Raw genomic sequence first — 19,669 nt, 5'->3', positions numbered from 1 at the left:
CCAGGCATCAGCTCTGAGGCTTTTTAGCAGAGCAGATTCTTTTTGTTCTCACTGTACTACTACATGGACAAGAAGAGACCAAGAGCTCTTTCACAGAAGTCCACACAAATGGAGGAAATACAAGTCAGTTCACGAGCAACATTTGGTTCCTCCTGGGCATCAGCTCCTCATGGGATATGGGAATCAACTGTAGGCACCCAGAGTATAGAGGAGCACATCTGGGCTGGATAACTAAACTTTCACTGCAAGCAATGGGTCCCAAAATACGACACACCTCCAAAGTACTGCATGTGACAGTCTACCTCACGGTAGGACAAATCACACACCAGAGAAGCCTGTTTTGCACTGCCAGCTGTAAAACTCATCTAGACATATAGGCTAAATGTAAACATGTACACTGCCAGGATTCAAAGTTTTGTGAAGATCCACCCTTTGAGCCTGAGGTAGAGTCAAACTATATCTGGAAGCCAACCAGCAGCATAGACAGAAAAGAAGCTTGTGAGAAGGCCAAGTTCCTTATCTCATTCTCAAGTCTTCTCTTCATATTTTAGGCTGAAATTCAGACTCTCTCATTCAAACATAGGGTAATGAAAAACGATGGCAGACAGAGAGACAGACTTCCATATTTTTCATTCCTACTATTTAAGAGCTTCAAAATTTATCTCACAAGGGCATTGATTTTCCTGCTTGCTTATTTTTATACAGCCAACCTAGAGACAATCCCAGATCTGAACACTGCTACATTCTGCTGGGGAAGAGCAACTCTGGCTTCAAATCCGAAGCTCACGAGCTGCCATGACATGATGTTTCTAAGAATTCTGGGGCTACTGTGCTTCTTTCAAGAGATTATTTGATGCACATGAATTCCCATTTTGAGGATGTTCAGTGCACATAAATAGCCCACTTAGCAGTGATGCCAGGGGATGCTGTGACCCATGAAACCCATTCAGACCAGTGAGGGACACAACAGAAAGGCAAGACCTACCGAAGTAAAAAGGACTAGAATAAGATAGCAAAATCAATAGAAAACACTAGAAGATAAAGCACTGGACACTTCAAATGTAAGCCATCAAACAAAAGCCAGTCTAGAGAGAAGAGAGCATAGAGGTGATAGCAGGCACAAGACTCTTATTTATCTCTAACAATTGTGATCTGAGAGCTGAACGTATTCTTGTTCTTTGTAGTGTAACTGTGTATGACCCAGCTTGCCTCTACAGTTGATATTTTGCTTCTAGGATGGATACAATTTTTTTAAAAAGCAAAAAAAAAGCAATCCACATGAAAAAAGCATCAGAGCAAACCAAGTAATTGGACTGACATCCTTGAAAACTGTTAACAAGTGCTAGAGATTACTATTTTCATGTGGTTAGGAACTGACTCTGTCCTCCTTATTTGGAGCTGCACATCACTGCAGGAGCCTATTTGGGACAGGAGCTGTGCTGTAGTAGGGGGACATGAACCACCATGTCCACGTACCCCACGTGCACATGGGGAGGCTGCAGAATCACTCTCCGGTAAATCTGCCTATAGGAATCAGATAGGATCCCGAAGAGGCCAAGGGGCCTTTGCAAGGCCTTTTCCTTATGGAAGCCTCCTCATGGTTACCTCATGGCAGGTATGGCAAAGTACCAAGCTTCTGGTATTCTCACTTTCAGCCCAGAGCCCGTGCATGCCCCACACAGCTGCTCCTACACAGTAGGAGAGACAAACCACCAGACTGTCTTGCTCACCCATGAGGAGAAGGCCCTTTGGGGTATGGTCTGTATTCCTGCAGAGATAGCAGGGATGCCAGGCAAGGGATATCCTAGAAATCAGGATAATTTGTAGATGTTATATACAGTAAATACAAGATAACACTGTTTGCTTCTGACAGATGAGCAGGGCTTGGATTTTGCTAACTGCTGCATAAATTCTGAACCCACAAGGAAGCCTGGGAAGATAGGGAGAGGCCTCAAGAGAACACAGAGCTATTTCCAACTTTTTCTTTTAGGGGAGAACAGGTTTCCCAATCTTCTGAAATAAAAACCAAAAGGCAAATTGGAGAGCAAGGGAACTGTTGCCTCTGACAGGGCTTGTGGATCTGGATTACAGTCACACCTGACAGCACCAGCCACACTAGTCTCATATACACAAATGTGTTGTCTTGATACTAGAGCTCTATCATACTGAATAACTTTGGCATTACATGTTAAGGTTACTGGCCAAAAAATTCTTTTGTAGGTCCAATAGTATGTTTATCAACATTGTATGGAAGCCCTCTCAGGATGACTTGGTCGTCTGACTTTTATCTACATATTGAGCCCACATTTCTGGCTGCAGTGGAAATGTAGGGCCAACTTTGGCTCATATTTGAAGTATCTGTAAAGTCATCCCTTTCTCAGAAGGGATAACATACATTGGTGATTTCTTTCTCTGAGTTAGAGTCTCTGAGGAAGAAGATTCAACATGATCCAGACTCATTACCAAAAGCCTATGAATGCCTGGCAGAGCACTGTCCACAGGATCTCTGATGCTAACCCAACCCATGGAGAAGCAGGAGGGTGTTTGGGTGCATGTCAGGACCAGGAGCCATGCAGAGAAGATAAACTCTTTTTATGCTGACAAGAGGGTGCTTCTGCCAGCAGCATCAGCTTGCTCAGCATCCCTCTCACTCTGATTTGCTCCAGGAGCTGGCAGCCTGAACCACACTCTGTAGCCAGTTCTTTGTGGTTGCCTCATTCCCTATGCTCACATGTGCTGTGGGTGTAGGAGGCCCTGGCCCTCACTCGAGGACATTTCACAGCCAATTGCTCTATGGAAGACAAAGCTGTCGTGTGACATTGTGCTGTTGAGATGGCCCTGTCTGTTCTCTCTACCACCACATGGACATGGGAAAATCCAGCCTGAGAATATGGAAAGCCTGGATGTTGCTGTAGTGTTGCCACCAGGCATAGGGATGAATTTTTTATAGGCTCCTTTTGCAGCTCAGAAGATACCAAGCACTGTACTAAGGTTGCTGACTACATTGCCTTTGAGGCAGGAGAGGACAGGAAAAAATTCTCAGTGGCCCTCATTCATGGGCCTCCAACTGTCTGCATTTCAGTGCTAGGTACTGAGCCCTGATACTGTCAGAACACCTTATTTTTTACAGAAACTTTCCTTTTACAGATCATTTAACGGCCCAAACGTATCTGTTTCTCTTGATTCACAGTGCACAGGCCTGCAACCCTTTGGTACTTCTTTCTTATCCCACCTTGGCTTCTGCAGCTATCCAAGCTGGGCTCCTAAAGCTCCTACTCACCTCAGCTGAAGCTCTGCTCTGCTCTACACCTCCTGGACTTTCTAAGTACCCAGTAAAAGAGGAGAAAAATAGCTGATGTTGCTCTTAAAGGAGCTCAGGTCTCCTTCAGTGCTGCAACCCAAAGCTTTGAAAGTAAACAAACATGACTGAAGGTCTGCAGGGCAAAACGCATCATGACTGAAGCATCTGTCAATGTGGGCATTTATGGGGTGCCCCCCATCACATACACACAAACCAGCACACACACACTTTACAAGTGCAAAAAGCACAGGACAACGTCTGTTAAAGCTTTCCAAAGTCTTACTGACACAGTAGCAAAAGAATGAGCTGCCTAAAACACAGAACTGTGGCTGCACACCCACAAATACAAAGTGTTGTTTTTTTTTTTAACATATGCCTCAGTTCCTTAGCATGTCAGCTCTGGGCCCATCAGGCACTGAAGCAAGCTGTGTTTAACTCTGGGTAAAACTGACACACAAGAGAGGGATTTACAGCAGCAGAGGGAGAGCAAGAGATAGGTACAGCAAGTTCAGCTGGCAAAACACAAGTCCTCCTCCTCCAGCTATCCACATCTGCTGCTGTTCCTTCCAAGCGATTAAAAGGAACCAGGGCTTGCTCGAACTACACTCCTCCCCTTTCCAGTCCCTGGAAGCCCCTGTCTTCATCTAGTTTAGCTTTTCTCTTGACTCTCAGTGGACATACACATTGCTGTATTTGTGCGTGCATTAAACATCTAAATGCCACTGCTGAATCTGAGCCATGCTGTTATCACAGCCAGTGGAGGGACCCACAGGACCTCCTGGATAGATCTTACACAAGTGTGTAGGTGTTTAACTTTCAGTAGGGAGGAGGGGGGAAAAATGGTAGCACAGAGATTACTGATACAGTGAGCTTCAGAGGACACTTCCTCCCTTTTGGAAGCAGGATACTTCAGAAGAGACAGAGGTGAACAAAGCTATTTCTCACTAGTCTTTTTAGGAAGGCTTCTTAGAAGATTGTTTTCTAAAGGGGCTGAGGACTGTCTCCCTTCAGAGAGGGAGACACACAGAATAATGTAAACAGTTTTCCTGTTAGGCTCATTTGTTTTATCTAGATACAGTCTTTCATTCAAAGGGTAAAGAATCTATTTCAGTTCCAGGCCTGAAAGTACAATAATTGTGACAGGTTGATAAATAAATTTGAGCTGGAAGCCACAAGTGCAGTAGCTGTGTAGCAGAAGTAAGCCTTATTGCAGCAAGCATCCTGGGGATGAGTTTTAGCACACTGGGACCATGCCTTATTAATCACTATGAATAACTACAAAAAATGTCAGAAGAGGGAAAATGGAAAAGGAAAAGCAGAGGATAAAGAAGAAGAAGAGAGAATAATAGAAAGGCGGAGGAGGAGAAAGAGAAGAGGAGAATAAGAAGGAAGAATGAGAGAAGACAAAAAACTGGCACAAAAACTACCTAAGAAAAAAAGAAAGAAGAGAGATGTTCCAATAAAATCCCAAACAATCAAAAGAAGCAAGAAGAAGAAACAAATTTTTTTTAAAAAACAGTAGTGTCATTAAGCCACCACTTTAACAGCCTGCCTGGGCTCCTCCCACCTGCAAATCCCATTGCCTTCAGAAGTGTTGCATGCAAACTTGGAAAGGTAGGAAACCCATATATCTTGAAATAATTTTTGCTTATGGCTCCAGTCAGGAATCCTTAACATCTGACCCCTCTGTCCCAGGAGTGAATGTTTCCAGTACTTTACAGTTGTAAAACATGCATTGGAGTCATGCACCTCAGCTATTAAAACCATTAAAAAATACAGCTAGATTTTATGTACTGCTGCTGCAGTAGTGCAAAAGAAGAACATAATAAAGATAAAGACTTCTTTGTGTGAAGTATTGCATTAATGGAGCACTTCCAGGGACTCCCTCCTCTCTGCTCCTCTGGGGCCTGGTTGGGAATTCCAGAGGGGAGGAAAAAATAATACCCCAGTGCCTTCATTGAGAAAGTGACTTTTGTTGTTCTTTGCTAAGAGCTGGCAAACAGGTCTCTCCTCTATCTGGAGTCAATTTCTAGTGTTCTGCTGTAATTCAGTATTTTTTCTCCCCCAAAATGGGACTCCATGTTCAGACCATCAGGTATTTCTGTATCTTTGTTCAGTTTTTGTAGTTCTTTGTTAAACAGGAATATATAGTGATTTAATAAACTCTCAGCACGGGGTTACATGGGACCACCAGTTCTTCCCCAGTAACAGAGTTAGTTGCTTTTGTGTAATGCCAAGAAAGTTCCTAAAAAATCAAGATCCAACTTCTAATCAGCAACTTTTTCCAAGCGACAGAATTCAGCTCAACATCTCATCTGAGGTTCTGAGAAACACCTCGTGTCCCAGCCACTCCATTAGCTACCACCTACCCAGCCCCAGAACTGCTGAGAACAGGTGACAGCAGAGGTACTAATACTTCCCACTAAGACAGATTTACTTCCTGACAAAAGGAACAAAGTCTCAACCCTCCTGCAATAACCCATGTCCCAGCACTGTCGTAGAATCAGGGAAAGGCCGTGGATGCCGTAGGACAGTATGAAGAGCTCCACTGATTCTTGGAGGGTGTCTGAGATCAGACCCCTGGTTATTTAGTTGTACTCAGAGATCCCTGTGACTATAGGTGGGAATTTCGTGTCACCTAAATAAGCCCTGTGGGATCACCCCAACATGTTTTTTTCCTTAGCTGCTTCCATGTGTTTAAAACTGTTCCTCTAGAGAAGGCCTGGGAAGACTGTAGAAAAAGCAGCAAGTCTCTGCTCTCATCTCAGGCCAAAATCCAATGATTTACAGAAGCCTAAGGAGTACATACCAGCGGGTTTGTGAGTGTCCACATATGCACATGTATGGAAAGGAGATACTAGCCTGGAGGATTGGGATTTATGATCATTCCAGAGTATGCCCATGAATAAAACGTTCACAATAATATTTAGGGCTAGACCCATATATACGGATTTATGAAATCGTTTAAGGAAAATACAAATATACAATTTATGAGGGTGTGGGGAAATATATCATTAGAGGAAGGATGCACCATATAAACTCAACCATTCAAGGATTTACAGCTATGTACAGGAAACTACTACTAAAAGCAAGGATGAAGAACCATGAGCCCACTTAATCGTACATTTGCTTTACAGAGAAGTCACTGCCAGTGCATCAGTGACTGTGAAAACTTTGCAGTACTCATGCCAAACTGGCTGCCCCAGGTGCAGGAGCCAGGCTTGGAGAGGCTGAGCCCCACACTGTGGAAAGCCAAGGGCAGCACAAAATATCCCCATTACCAGGAAGGCAGTAGTGAGGAGAGATCAAGATGCGTGAAGGAGTCATTGCCTCCTCTGGACTCCCTGGGGCTCCAAGCAAACTGAACTTGTTCCCACTGTGGGGAACCGGATGCAAGCACAACATCTACACTTCTCTTGTGGCTCTTTCATTTCAACCCCAGACCAATAATGTGAATATTTCCCAAGGGGTGATGCTCACCTTTTCTCTCATTAAAGCCAGGAAGTGGCTGCAAGGAAGAAAATACATGGTGATGGAGCAGCTCCCAAACCACAGGTACTGAAGCAGGGCTGCAGTCCAGCACGAGAAATGGAATAACATCCCATTACTCTTTATAAGAGGATATTTTTCCATGTGGATTTTTTGGCACATTTGTTGTTTTCCATACTTTGGCAGACAAGTATGGTCCTAATTTAATGAAGCATTATGTGAGAAACTGAATTATAATAATTCACATTAGCACTTCAGCCAGTTTCACCAATGATGACTCTATGGAAAACAGTCTGTTAAAGCAAAAAGGACTTTAGTCATATGGAACCATCTCAGAAGAATATCTGTTAAAAAGACTTCCAAGAGATTGGGGCAATTTATATATTTATGTATATGTATTTATTTATACAATTCAGCCCATGAATTCTAGAGTCTCTGTGAATGGTCTTTAGATGGGCTGTGTATCAAAAAAAATTGTTACTAAAGATTGTTCTGTGCATGTTTCAGACATAGTTTCACATGGAGCTCACATGGAGCAAGAAGTATTAGTCCCAGGTACCCTTGATTCATTATCAATTAGAAGGATTAAGCAGTCTCTACTTGCTTTACTTGCTTCATTAATCATCATTTTAATGATTCAAAAGAAGCCAAAATAGGAGCAAAAAAAGAGAAGTAAAACTGAATTTTAGGGAACAAAAGAAATAGAATAGTTCTGCGTACACACACAGGATCAAGTAATTACCATTGTCACATTTTTCAGGAGCAAAATTAGTCTTTAATGGATAAAAATTCTGTGATGGATTAACGTCAATGCTGGGAAATTTCCAGTGCTGGGAACTAATAATTTCTGAATAGTTTTATTCAGTTATGTTGTATAAACAGCCTTCACTGCAGGCACAGCAGTGTAAGAAGAGACATGGAGTTTTCCCAGCTCCAGCTGAATTCCCTGGCAGCCAAGGCCAGCCAGCCCTACCAAAAGTATCTTTGTACCTTATGAGAATAGCCCCTTGAAACACCAAAAAATTCTACAGCTCATGGACAGTCTGGTCCACATTGCTTGGGGTAACCTCCCCTGGAGATACCTGAGCAAGCTGGACATCCTTTGAGCAAGGGTTTGGATGTGAGATCTCTAGAGGTCCCTCCAACCTGGGTTATTCTACAGTTCTTCTGCACCATTTGAAATCCACTGCTAAGGCAGGTAGAGAGCTCCTTGGTTATGTCATTTTACAAAACCTGCTGGTATTTTTTTGTGTCTCAAACTCAGCACCTTCTTAGGAGGTATATCCCTTGTTTCAGTGCAAAAAAGCCTGTCTGAGCTTGAGCTGCCTCTGATGTATGTATGGCTGTTGCTTCAGCCAGTCCCTTGGGTGTAGCTCCTGCCTAGCAGTTCCAAAGGGTAGGTTTTGCCTCCCCTGTCTTTTGTGATCTTGAAGTCAGAGCCTGGCATGATGGGGGAAAAGTCAACAGAGGAAGACAAAAAATGCAGAAGAGAGGTCTTCCCGTTTTAAGACAGCAGGGTTAAGTTGCCACCTGGAGGTGCCTGCCTCCCTCCTCTGCTCACAGAGGCAGCAACAGCTTTTGAACTGGGCTCTGCTTTCCAGGCAGCTGCAATTAGGAGAGGTGAATGCTCACTCTTCAAGCAAAAGAACAGAAAATACCTGGATGTAAACGGCCACATCTCCCCATGAGAAAAGAGGACTCAGTGCTCTTTCCTAAGTATAAAAAATTTCCACTTTCTCCCCTTCAGGGCATTGAACATTGGACTTGGCACTAAAGGAGAAGTAGCAAGAGTCAAGCAGATCATTCCTGGATAATTTCCTTCTCCTCTGTGGACTGTTTCTGTTTTGCTTTCTGTTGCTAGTCTCTGAGAACAAATGTACTGTGTTTTCACCCCATGTGCATAAAGAGAAACATTTGTGGAGCACTGAGTATTAACCAGTTCCTACAAAAGGAGCTTGAATATCTCTTCTCCCAGATGAATCTCTGTGAGCTAAATTAGTTGTAGCAAGAGGGCAGTGGTGCTCACAGAAGCAGACACTTAAAAGCAGAGGAGGGCAATAGCATTGTATATACGACCCTGTATATGCATCACTTTCCTTCAGCTGATTGCCAGCCACAACCCATGGGACATCAGCCTTACCATTGTCATTTCACAGAAAAGACAGGGAGGGAAAGTAAACCAACCACAGATTCAGAGCTGACACCAAAGTCATCATTCTGAGCTGAGCAGTCTCCTCTGCCTTGGGCTGCGTTTAACCCTATTCCTCCCATGGTTTAGGATGAAGGGATTTCTACCCATGCTTAGCAACGGAAGGTACAAACCATGGACAGATGAGTTAGGAAAGAGCAACAGGAAAATAAGTGAATATGTTGTCTTAAGTGGACTGTACAACATCAAAAGAAGTGTTACATTTCTTCTTCCAACATAGATTAAAACAAATGCAGGCTGCACACAATGCAATAAAAAACAAATGTTCCATCTTCCACTTCTTCTTACTACAGCTGTTTGTTTTAAACATATAAAGATTAAGGGAACAGTCATGAATTTAATTAAATCCCAAAAGAACTAATGATATTTATGCATATTAAATTTTTAAAGGCACTTGTGGCTGTTCAGCCAATCATTCACTGGACTGTCATAACATGCCTCTCAACCCTAATTTAAATTAGAAAGAAGAGACCCATGAAAAAAAAATGTGCAGACAGTAACCTTTTCACTGCACATATGTTTAAGAGATAAACGTCCATCTAGCTTTAAAAGGCAACAAATCTAATAAATGGTCACATCATAATTCAACAGTGGAAAAAATCAATGTTACAAATTTTGGGACTGCATCTCTCAGGAAAGTAAATTAAAACATCAATTCAAACCTACTTTAAAGAGTTTATAAGGGGAACATTGATGTCTTAACACAGAAACTCTCAGATCACTCTAGATGAAGCCAGGGCTTTCCCAGAGTTGTGATGTGGGGAGCAGTGTTCACTGGGGCCATCTTTGGAGCACAGCAGGAAGCCCCACTTTGTGTTTGCTTTTCCCCTTCTCTAGCAAGGTCATGGCCTTCTACTAGTCCTGTACTATCAGTAAGTCAACAAGTACATTAAGACCTTGGTCTCTGATGAAGAACTCTCACAGGGAGGAACAATGTTTTTTTGCTCAAGAAAGCCTATGATGTGGCCCTGAGTAAGTCTCTGGTCCAAAGCTACAATCTCTGAACCTTATCCCTTGGAACCAGATTGGATGTAAAAGCAGACTTCAATGTTGCAAGGCCTCCTGCTCTTCCACTCTGTAATATTTCCATCTGTGTAAGTTCTCCCCCTTTTGCACTCAACATTTTGATACCCCAGTTCATACATAGTAATCTCTCCCACCTTAAACAATAGATTTCTCCTCCTTGCATTTCATAAACACTAGTCAAAGGTGTTTCCCATTCCATCTACCTTTCAGCATTGCCTTACAGCATTAACCAGAGATAACCATGAAAGCTCAGTGAAGTACAGCTTCTTGCTAAACAGAAAGCCCCAAATACTGCTTCTCTTACAAGCAATTCTGCTGAATTTCTCAAGTAAGGATTCAGACCCTGTTTAGAAAAGAACTTCTTCGCCTATGGTTAAGCCTGTTTTTATGGTTTATCAATTGTAATGGGAAAAGACCCAACTATTAAGTACTGCTGTGTTCCTGTTTACAAGGTACTCTTCAAACTTACTTTGCTGATGTGACACAATCTTTGCCAGGCACTTACCTATCAAATACTCCAGCCAGAATTGGTCTGTCTCTGGCTTGTAGGGTCGGTTGAAGTCAATCTGGATTTGGAAAGGCTGTCCCCGACGCACTATCAGCTTGGGGCTGTAATACTTGTCAGTGTGGTGCTGCTGCTTGTTAATCTCATGGGGCTCCTTGAACATATTAATGTCCACAACACGCAGGTAATCTGGAGAGACACAGAAATGAGCAAAGAGGGAAAGAGTCAGTATGTTGGAATGTCAATACTGGTATCAACATCATAAGAGGCCCCGTCCTCCCTTTCCCCAGCTTTGCCTCATCAAGGAGTACTGTGCAAGGGAGCATGCTGGATCTGTTTGGGGCTTACATCTTCACAACTGAGCAGGGACTTACGGACTGACACTTTTCTGTCTACCTCCCATTTTTACAGAGGTTGCAAGGTTTCTAGTGAATGGCAAAAGCTATTTCAGAAAGGGAAAGCTCCTATGAGTGGAAAGCTGAATGTCCCCAGGTAGAGTTTGGCTCCATCTTTCCTTTGGCATCTGCTTTCTCCAAGTCTTGGCCTCTCTGTCACAAGTTCACCAGTGCAATCAGTGGGCCTTTGATATCTGTGGCCTCATGTCTCCCTTCTTGCAGACGTCCATTTGTAAAATGCAGATTCACAGGGGTTTTGTGACACTTAAATACATAAATGTTTGCAAAGTGCTACTACTGAGTGCTGAAGAGCCTGGGAGGCAGCTAATGATCTTACATTCAGCTGAGAGCTTGGATTGTCTGTATTAAATAAGATTTTGTTGTACTGTATGTGTCTAGACTCAGCTTCTCAGTACACCTCCACGGCTATTAGTGTCTTCTTATGAAAACTAAATATAACATTACAGTATGTAATTATAGGTTAGAGTTACAGGCAAACAGCACTAGGTATCTATAACATGCACAGGCAAAGCTTTGCTTTCTTCAAGTTAAAGCTGTCTAAAGGGTTGTAGCCTACCACTGCTAGAATTTAGTCTGCTCAGCTAATGGCCAGTGTGGGGTGGCACTGGGATAGCAAAAGGCACTCGCAGTGCACCACAGGCAGGCACCATAAGCTACATGATTGTACCATATCGGGAAACTTCACAATGGGATTCTTCTCACACAACAAACAATTACATGAAAACAAACTGGACATCATTCTTTTACTTACATGCTTGGGCAGATAATCACCAAAACTCTGCCAGGAGGACCATTACTGCTCACCACCATGAGAGAGGCAGAAGAGTAAAGCTTGATTTGTGGCTCTCAGCTTGTCTTTCCAGGTGCTGACAGTTAGAAACTAGTTAATTTCTGCATTTTTTACTGGCAATGACAGAGCCAAACACATGCCTGGCAAAAAGAGGTGCACATTTACAGCAGCTGGTGGAGCTGTGTGTACTCATGATGGTGGGTAATTTGGCTGCTACTGAGTACACTATGAGCAGGAATGATGCATTCAGCCAATGAGTTGGATATTCAAGTTACTGAGGGCTGGATGCAGCCCATTTCACAGAAACTCAGACAATAGCTTTTCACACTGCTGTTCCTTGAAGGCAGGGAGATCCTGCATAGTGACCAGCTCTGGACAAGCACCAGAACAGCTCCCTTTTGGGTGTGTAGCCTCCAGACTGCATTAGCCCTGCCCTTCTGCAAGGATGAGCTCAAGACATCAGCAGAGCCCCTCAGGCGGCAACTCCCCTGGATGCCATCATGGTCCTTCTGCCCTGGCCAAGCCACCCAGCCTGGGCTCTGGGCAGCAGCTAACAGGAGAAGGGGAAACTAAGGTGGTAGGAACAGGTCCTGCTTGTGCATTAACACCATCAGCTGCCTAGCCCTAATCTTCGGGAAACAGAAGAAAAGGAAAACAGAAGAAAAGGAAACTGCTGGAGGACATGGCAAGACAAGGATCCTTTCATGGAAAAGCCCTGGAAAAGGGAACCCAAAACCATCCACTTGCTGCTAATCCTAATCTTCTGGAAGTTGGTATAACCCTGTTCAATGCTGAAGCAAGCTTGAAGTCCCATGGCACTGTTTTTGTTATTCTCCACTCAATTCATCAAGCTTCTGGAGTAACTTCTGTAAGACCCACACCGGTTCTAGCATGGGCTGAAGTTACAGAGATGGTTTTGTGTGAAGCATTAAGTGTGTTTTGCTCAAAAATCATTCTCATTGCCCCTCCATGAAGTGGGGTTTGTCTCTCTTTCCCTCCCTGTAAAAATTACCAAGGCTCCCTCACAATAATGACAAAACTCACAATTAAATTACAAGAGGAAGGAACATCCTGGAGGAGGCTAAAGCAGCGGCAGGGAAGAGTCTCTTCCACGATCTCTCCCAACCCCTCCCAGGGGGCATGTAAAAGAGCTGCGTATCTTGCGGCTCTGTGAGGGGCGAAGTTATCAGTAAGCTTAGCTCAGCTTTTCCTTCCTTCAAACGAGGCAAGAGTTTGTTGTGTTTTCATCTTGAGTTCTGAAATCAAAGGCAACAGTGACCCAGCCTTTTCTTTGCCTGTTAACCCCTCCAAGGAACTGTAAAATTAAGCCACTCTGGGCCACCAGGTGAGTGTCTGCTTCAGTTCTTCTCAGGACTTTACATGGCTCCTGTCAAAACATAGCCACACATAGCTGCAGAAAACACATTTAACTCTCAGTCTTAAATGTACATTGAGTTTGCCAAATTAATATAACATGTGACTGAACCTGTGTTAATTACAGTAATGGCAATCACAGAGGGCAAAACACAAGCAGGGTAATGGGATGTGCAAAAAAAAAAGCAAGGGTTCTGACATTGCTGCACAGTCATTTGTTGGTGAGGGACAGGTGGCCATCCAGGACTCCTTTGAAGTCAGATCCATTTGATGGTTTGCCCATAGCCTACATGAGAGGCAGCAGTCTGATGCTTTCTTAAAGCTTTTGCAACAATATTGCATGGAAATTGCATGGAAATAAATGAACAACAGCTTGAGCTGCTTTTTTTAATAACAAGAATAGCCTTCAAACATCAGGCTTTCTTGCAGGAGCAGAAAGGGCTCTGGATTACGAATGGAATAGCGTGAGTTTCCAAAGGAGGTGTCCATCTGCTAACTGGGGAAGCAAAAATCCCTGGCACGTTTCCAAACTTTGCAAAGGAGGGTGTGTGGGGAGCTTGCAGACCGTGGGCGGCAGGGCTGTGTCCTCCCACCAAGTGGCTGCAAGCACCAGGCCCACTCATAACACATGGTGGTGAGATGAGCTGGCTAGGAAGAGCCAGGTGGAGGATGTGGCACAGGCATGTTCACAGAGACACAGGCTTCTTGCTGAAGAAGCACTCAAGGGCCGTGTGTCCTCCTCACTGAACATCTCCTGCAGCAGGCATCCCACTGACCAGGCTAGGGAGGCAGCTCACACCAGCTGTGCTTCAGTGGAGTAGAAGTGGATGTCAGCAGAGAGCTAGTCAAGCAGAGAGTTTTACCTCATCCTAGAGTAGTAGCTAAAATAGGTCAAATGAATCACACCCTAAAAATGTCTGTTTCTCTCTGTTGGCTGTCAAGGGAAATGAGAGTGACTAGCTCAGCTGTAGACACCTACACTGCATAGATCAAGGGCAAGATTCAGTTAAATTTAGGCACCTATATGATGTGAGCCTGGTATGTTGGCTCTTATTATGGCCAGTTGCTGCCACCAGTGTAGCTGAGAGAAACGTACAGATCACACTGGAAGTGCCACCCACTGCCTCTCCAGACTGCTGTGCCCTCATCTCCCCTCACAGTACAGCTCTGGTCTGATGTGAGGACACTGACATTTAGATGTCTATTGCAGGTGACCCAATCTACCCCAAAGGCTAGAAAAACAACTCAGTTGCAACAACATGGATAAAAGCATTTGCATGTTCTTTTCAGTGTGTTCAGTGAATGAAATGCCGGACCCACTACAAAACCACATTTGGACAACCCAGAAGTAGAGAGGTGTGCGGGAGAAGGGGGAGAGGTGGCGTGGGCAGTCCTCTGCAAGGACATGCTTGCAGCACAAGAGCCCTGCCACACTCTGCCACTCCTGCTCTGCCTGCCTCAGACTCTCACTTCATCCCCCAAGCACAACACTGTGAGGGCTCAGGGGAGGCTCAGCTCCTGAATGTAAGTCCTTTGGGCTATAAACCTTTAACGTGGTCTGACAGGTGACTTAAGCCTCCTACCCCAAAACAGTGTGTTCAGGGACCACACTGACATCAGCTGGTGCCACAGGCTGAGATCACAGCTGATGTGCACTGAAGCAGTGCCGCAGTCCCTTCCCTTCAGGTCACCCCTTGCATGTTGTTGCTACAAACATTGCAGAGCTGAACGGCACAGCAGAGATCACCCAGCCATAGAGTTTTGCTGTTATGCACAAATTTAGTTTTCAACCATACCAGTCCCATAGCCAGTTTTATCCTATGGCCACACAAACTCTTGCTTTGGTCAAGGGCTGTTTTTCTCACCAGCAGCATCACCGTAAGCATATGTTGTGTTCCTGCCTCAACTCACTTAACCTGACATTCCTAAGCTTCCATCACATTTCTGAAAAGTAAGAAGCTCTCGCCCACCAGCACCACACTTCATTCGGAGCCTGATGTGAAATACATTAAAAGCAATAGGAAACTTTCTCCTGGTACTGGTGGGCTTAAGCTACAGACTTCATTCCTTCTAAAGTATCCCACACCCTTACACATCTCCAGCTTCTGAGAGCACACTGGGTTTGAAACGGTATCTAGTCAAGACCTGTATCGCACTACGTTTGACAGTTTAAACACAGACTTTCCCCAGAGCTACAGGGTTGCTCGAAAAGGTTCAAGCAAGGTTTCTACAGCCCTAACATGCCATTTTGTTTGCTCAGGCATTTTAAAAAATAAATGTTTTTCAAATAAATGCGTGTGTGTTAAAATGGGAGGGACATGTGGTTAAGGCACATGATGAGGATTACGGAAATAATGCTTTGCAATAAAAATCTGAGCTTGCCACTTAAAATCTCTTTGCCTGCTTCTCAATTTGTATAATGCAGTAATTACTGCTTGTTCACATTTATTAAACACTCTTTCAACCCTGGATGAAAAGTTCCATACAAACATTATTACATCTGGCTACCCTGAGTTGCCACATTCAACGCATTCTGCTGTTCACTTTAAATAGGCCAAAAAAAGTAATGTCATTTGGTTGGGAACTCATGCAGGAGCCAATCCTGACTCCTTTTAAACCAAATCTTACCTAATATTTTTCAGGTTCACCCCAAAGACTTGGCATTGAGAATGTGGTGTGATTTGCCCATCCTCTGCCATGATATTGTTTAGTCACCCCAGCCAAACAATTGGAACAGTTTTCATAATAGAATAATTCAAAATATGGAGATTCCTTTCAGTTTTGCATTCATTTTTATTAGTGAGCTGAGCATCTAGCAAAAGTTTTCCCTGCCAGATGGCATTTTGCAGTAGTTTCACAGTCAGTTTAAAGCCATACAAACCAGCAAGGCCATGAAGAGGGGAAGCTCCTCCTGCCCCCTTCAACCCAGTCCTGCCACAGTCATGCCTGAAGCCAACAGGTCCTAAAGCGTGGTTGTGATCAAACTGGGAAAACCCTTTCTTGCCTTTTCTTAACCACTCCCACGACTGAAGCTGAAAACTGGCCACTCAGCTTCTTCCCTACTAACTTTTCCTACCTGTAACCTGCAGTAACATTTCTATGCACATGGTGGTTTTTTAACAAGTTTTTAATGAGCAGCAAGAAAAGCTATCTGATAACAAAACACATAAGGAGAAAAGTGGTCTGGTTTTAATTCACAAATCTGGCCAGAGGTGAGTATGGAAGATGTAAAAATAGACTCATGTCTTAATTGTGCACTGTACCTTTTGGATTAAATCCTCTAGGTATCAATCCAAAAGCCTCCATTTCAGGGACCTCATTTTCTTCATCATTGGAGTTGCTTGATGGAAGGGCTCGTCTCCCATTCAGAGGAGGTTTCCTGTTCTCTTCATTGGTGGTTGTTGTTTCAGACATCCTGTAGTAAAAATATTTTATATAAGACCATGAAAGACAGAAAGAGCCCAAGGAAAAAGCAAAGCCTGTGTGGCACATGTAAGATGGGAGAAACCAGAAACAGTGTGGGGTGCCAGAGAGCTACATATTTTTAGCCTCACATACATAAAAACTGAGAAGCAGAAAACATCAGTGTAATGATGGAATACAGCTCTCTAAGGATTGGAAGGCATTTTGTGTTTGTCAAAACACATGAATAAGAGAAGAAGGGGGGCGATAGAAAGAGAGGGAAGTCTAACACAGAAGTATTATCCTAGGAGAAACAGGGCATTAAAAACATCAGGGAGTTTCAGGTTAAAGAACTAGAAAATCATTCACTCTCCCACCCTCCAAAACAGCATTGAATAGAATTGATTGAATCCAAAACAGCAAATTATATTTCCAGAAACTGCATCACACACCACCTCCCCCTAATAAAAATTACATTCTAAGTTATACTGCAATCATCCCAAGCACTACATCCTACAGCAGTCTGTAGGTGATTACTTGAGAATTGTATTTTTGTCCCTATGCCCACAAACACCCAATATCTAAAGGGCCAACTCCTGCATCTAGAAAATCCACTTTTGAGAAACTGTGAGAAGGGAACTGGGGGAAAGAGAGATTGGGGGGAAAAAGGGAGAGGGAAAAAAAAAAAGAAAAGAAAAGAAAAGGAGAAAATATAAAAAGCACTTATCCACTTATTTCTCTCCCACTAATGACCTTAAGGGAAATCTCAGATGTAGGCTGATCAGAGACTTCTCTTTGAGCAAGTCAAAACTGCTTTCACATCTGTTTCAGTGTAAGCATGCAGCAATGAAAAAGCCATGCCAAACTTCTAAGAAAATATTCATGGCTGAGAACATTACTTTTTCCCAAAGCTCCTGAAAACAGCAGTTCAAAATCTAGCAATTATTTAATAGCAGTAAGCTTTTAAAGGAAGTTTTTTAGTTAGCAAGGGTACCTTCTTTTCAGATAGTCTTTATTTTTTTTTTTTCCTTCTACCTTGCAGAATTCCTTGCAGAATTTCTGTAGTGCAATAGAAGCCTGAAACAAGTTGGGGGCTTTTAAGTAACCTCTGTATATCCTCCTCCCTCCTGTTGCAATAGGACAGTGCTGAAAGAGTTGCCAAGCCCTCCCCCCCTCCACCTCTGAGGATCTGCTGGCATGTCATTGCTTACTCCCTCCCTCTCCCTGCCTGTCTCACCCCAAACCCACTCACCAGGAACATTGCAGGGTGCCTGGACTAAGAAAACAGCTTAGGCATTGAAGTTTCAGTCGTCAGGGAGAGGGACTAGAGCTGTTCATGGCACAAGGGCATATAAAGTGGGACACTGGAGGGGATTTCCTGAGGAACATGGCCCAAGAAGCCATGCACATCATGTTGCCCATCTTGAATAGCGTCTCTGTCTCCAGGTGTCTTCTACGCAACTGCAGGTGTTGGTTTTCAGAGTACTCCCAGATAGATTCAGTGGTGGCTCCTCTGCCTGGTGCCTCACGGCAGTCCTTTCAGAGGACTGTGGGGAACATGGACGCAGAGAGCTCACTGGTGGCCCAATGGAGAGGACCTTTTTCTTGAGGCCGTGTGCAGTTCAGGAGAGTTAAGGTATTTTGCACCACACAGCTCTGTTTGGGGCAAATAACCTTCAGCTTTTGGTCATGACAAAATGTGTATCATCCAACAACCAGTGTCTGAGGCAGTACCTGGTGGAAATGTTTTAGCTCCACAGCAACTTTGTTCAATTCCACTAAGCTCTAACATAACTGGCGACTGTGTGACAACTCCTCCGTCAGACATATCTTCAAAAACCGGTGGACTTCTGTGGATAAAAAACAGTGTGCAGGGAAAAGTTTGGTCCCTCTGTCCTGCCAGCAGCTGCTGTTTGGCAGCAGAGGTGCAAGTCACCCACTAAGAGCATGCATGGGCAGTGAAGAGCCCCTCTTACATATGTGGGACCAGCCATGGGCACTTACTTGCCTTAGTTGCAGGGTGCATGAAAGAGTGAGGAGACACAGTGGACTCCACTCTCTTTCAGCCAGCCATGGCTTCCAGGCCTGTAACACCAGTGAAGCCTCAAACCTCTGCTGGCTTGCTTAAAACCTTTGAAATCAAGCCAGGAGGCAGAAGAGGAGACAATCGTGTCATATTCTTGTGATGGAAAGCAGCAAGTAAATCATCTGGAAGACAGGCCACCCTCATCCCAGTCCTTTGGGGATTTCCCAGGAGAGGCCACAGCCACAGCAAAGTCGCTCCACCCAAGCCAGGACATCTGCAGAGCCTGGGGCAGAGGTGCCAGCTGTGGACAGGGAAACAGTGTGGCTGCACCAGCACGGCCCTGCAGCTGGGTTACGGAGCATCCCAGGGCCGATGACCGCAGCATGGCACCAGGCTGCAGTGGTTTTGGAGGCAGCCTCCCCACCCACACAGAGGTGCTGCACCGCGCTGCACAGGGGCAAAGGGCTGGAGCTCTCTCCTTCCTCTGCCAGCAGGCTGTTGGGCACGTGGCTGGGAAAGCCAACTTGCCCGGGGACTCCCGTGCCTCTGTCCTGCTCCCCAAGGAGCACAGGCACCCCATGGGGAGAGATCCAGTCCCATCGTTGGCATCCTGAGCTGCAATTTCCATTGACTCACTTTTCTAGACAGATGGGCCCTGCGGTAACCATCTGGAGGGCAAGCAGCACCCCTGGCACCCAGGAAGACAACAAGCTTTCTGGGGGAGGAGGCTGGTTGCTGATTTTCCTTGTTATTCCTTTTCCTTCCTTCCACCCTGATTTCAATGTGGCATGGTATGCTTTGTGCCTCTCTTTCCACTTCCAGCCAGCACTTCAGTTCCCAAGATTGCAGCTGCTGCGCTGATGCTACAAAAGCTGATATAAATATTGCCTCAGTGCCATGCCTGCTGAAGGCCTGCAGCACAAATAAGAAATGCTGTCTCCTGAGGAAGTCGTGTGCTTCCCAAAGCGGCTGTGGTGCTGCCAGAGCTGGGAGAAACACTTTCTGCCAGAGCACAGAGAGGAGCAGGGGGATGCAGCTGAACAGATCCCACTCCAGCCAAACAGGCAGTGGCTGCAGATGTCTCTCCGTGCCCATGCACGTCCCTCTGGGGCTTTTGGTAGAAGCCATTGA

The 19,669-nt window shown here is 44.6% G+C and overlaps 1 protein-coding gene across 9 annotated transcripts in view; it reads right to left on the bottom strand.

The window, feature by feature from the left end:
* F13A1 (coagulation factor XIII A chain) overlaps nucleotides 1-19,669 on the bottom strand; it is a 280,265-nt gene that overhangs the window by 42,664 nt on the left and 217,932 nt on the right. For 6 of the 9 annotated variants that reach the window (XM_051610969.1, XM_051610970.1, XM_051610972.1 and 3 more), the window contains 2 exons: nucleotides 16,374-16,525; nucleotides 10,531-10,719 (listed from right to left, as the gene is read on the bottom strand). In XM_051610969.1, the coding sequence (XP_051466929.1) occupies nucleotides 10,531-10,719; nucleotides 16,374-16,524 (340 nt within the window). In that variant the 5' untranslated portion in view covers nucleotide 16,525. Of the gene's footprint in view, nucleotides 1-10,530; nucleotides 10,720-16,373; nucleotides 16,526-17,506; nucleotides 17,649-17,764; nucleotides 17,773-18,246; nucleotides 18,355-19,669 lie in introns of those variants that run through there. The other 3 variants (XM_051610975.1, XM_051610977.1, XM_051610978.1) reach the window with 3 other exon arrangements.

This window comes from Apus apus, chromosome 2 (genome assembly GCF_020740795.1).
Source record: "Apus apus isolate bApuApu2 chromosome 2, bApuApu2.pri.cur, whole genome shotgun sequence".
Classification (NCBI taxonomy): Eukaryota; Metazoa; Chordata; class Aves; order Apodiformes; family Apodidae; genus Apus; species Apus apus.
Note: the sequence above shows the minus strand (reverse complement) of the source record. Positions and strands in the feature narration are given on the sequence as shown.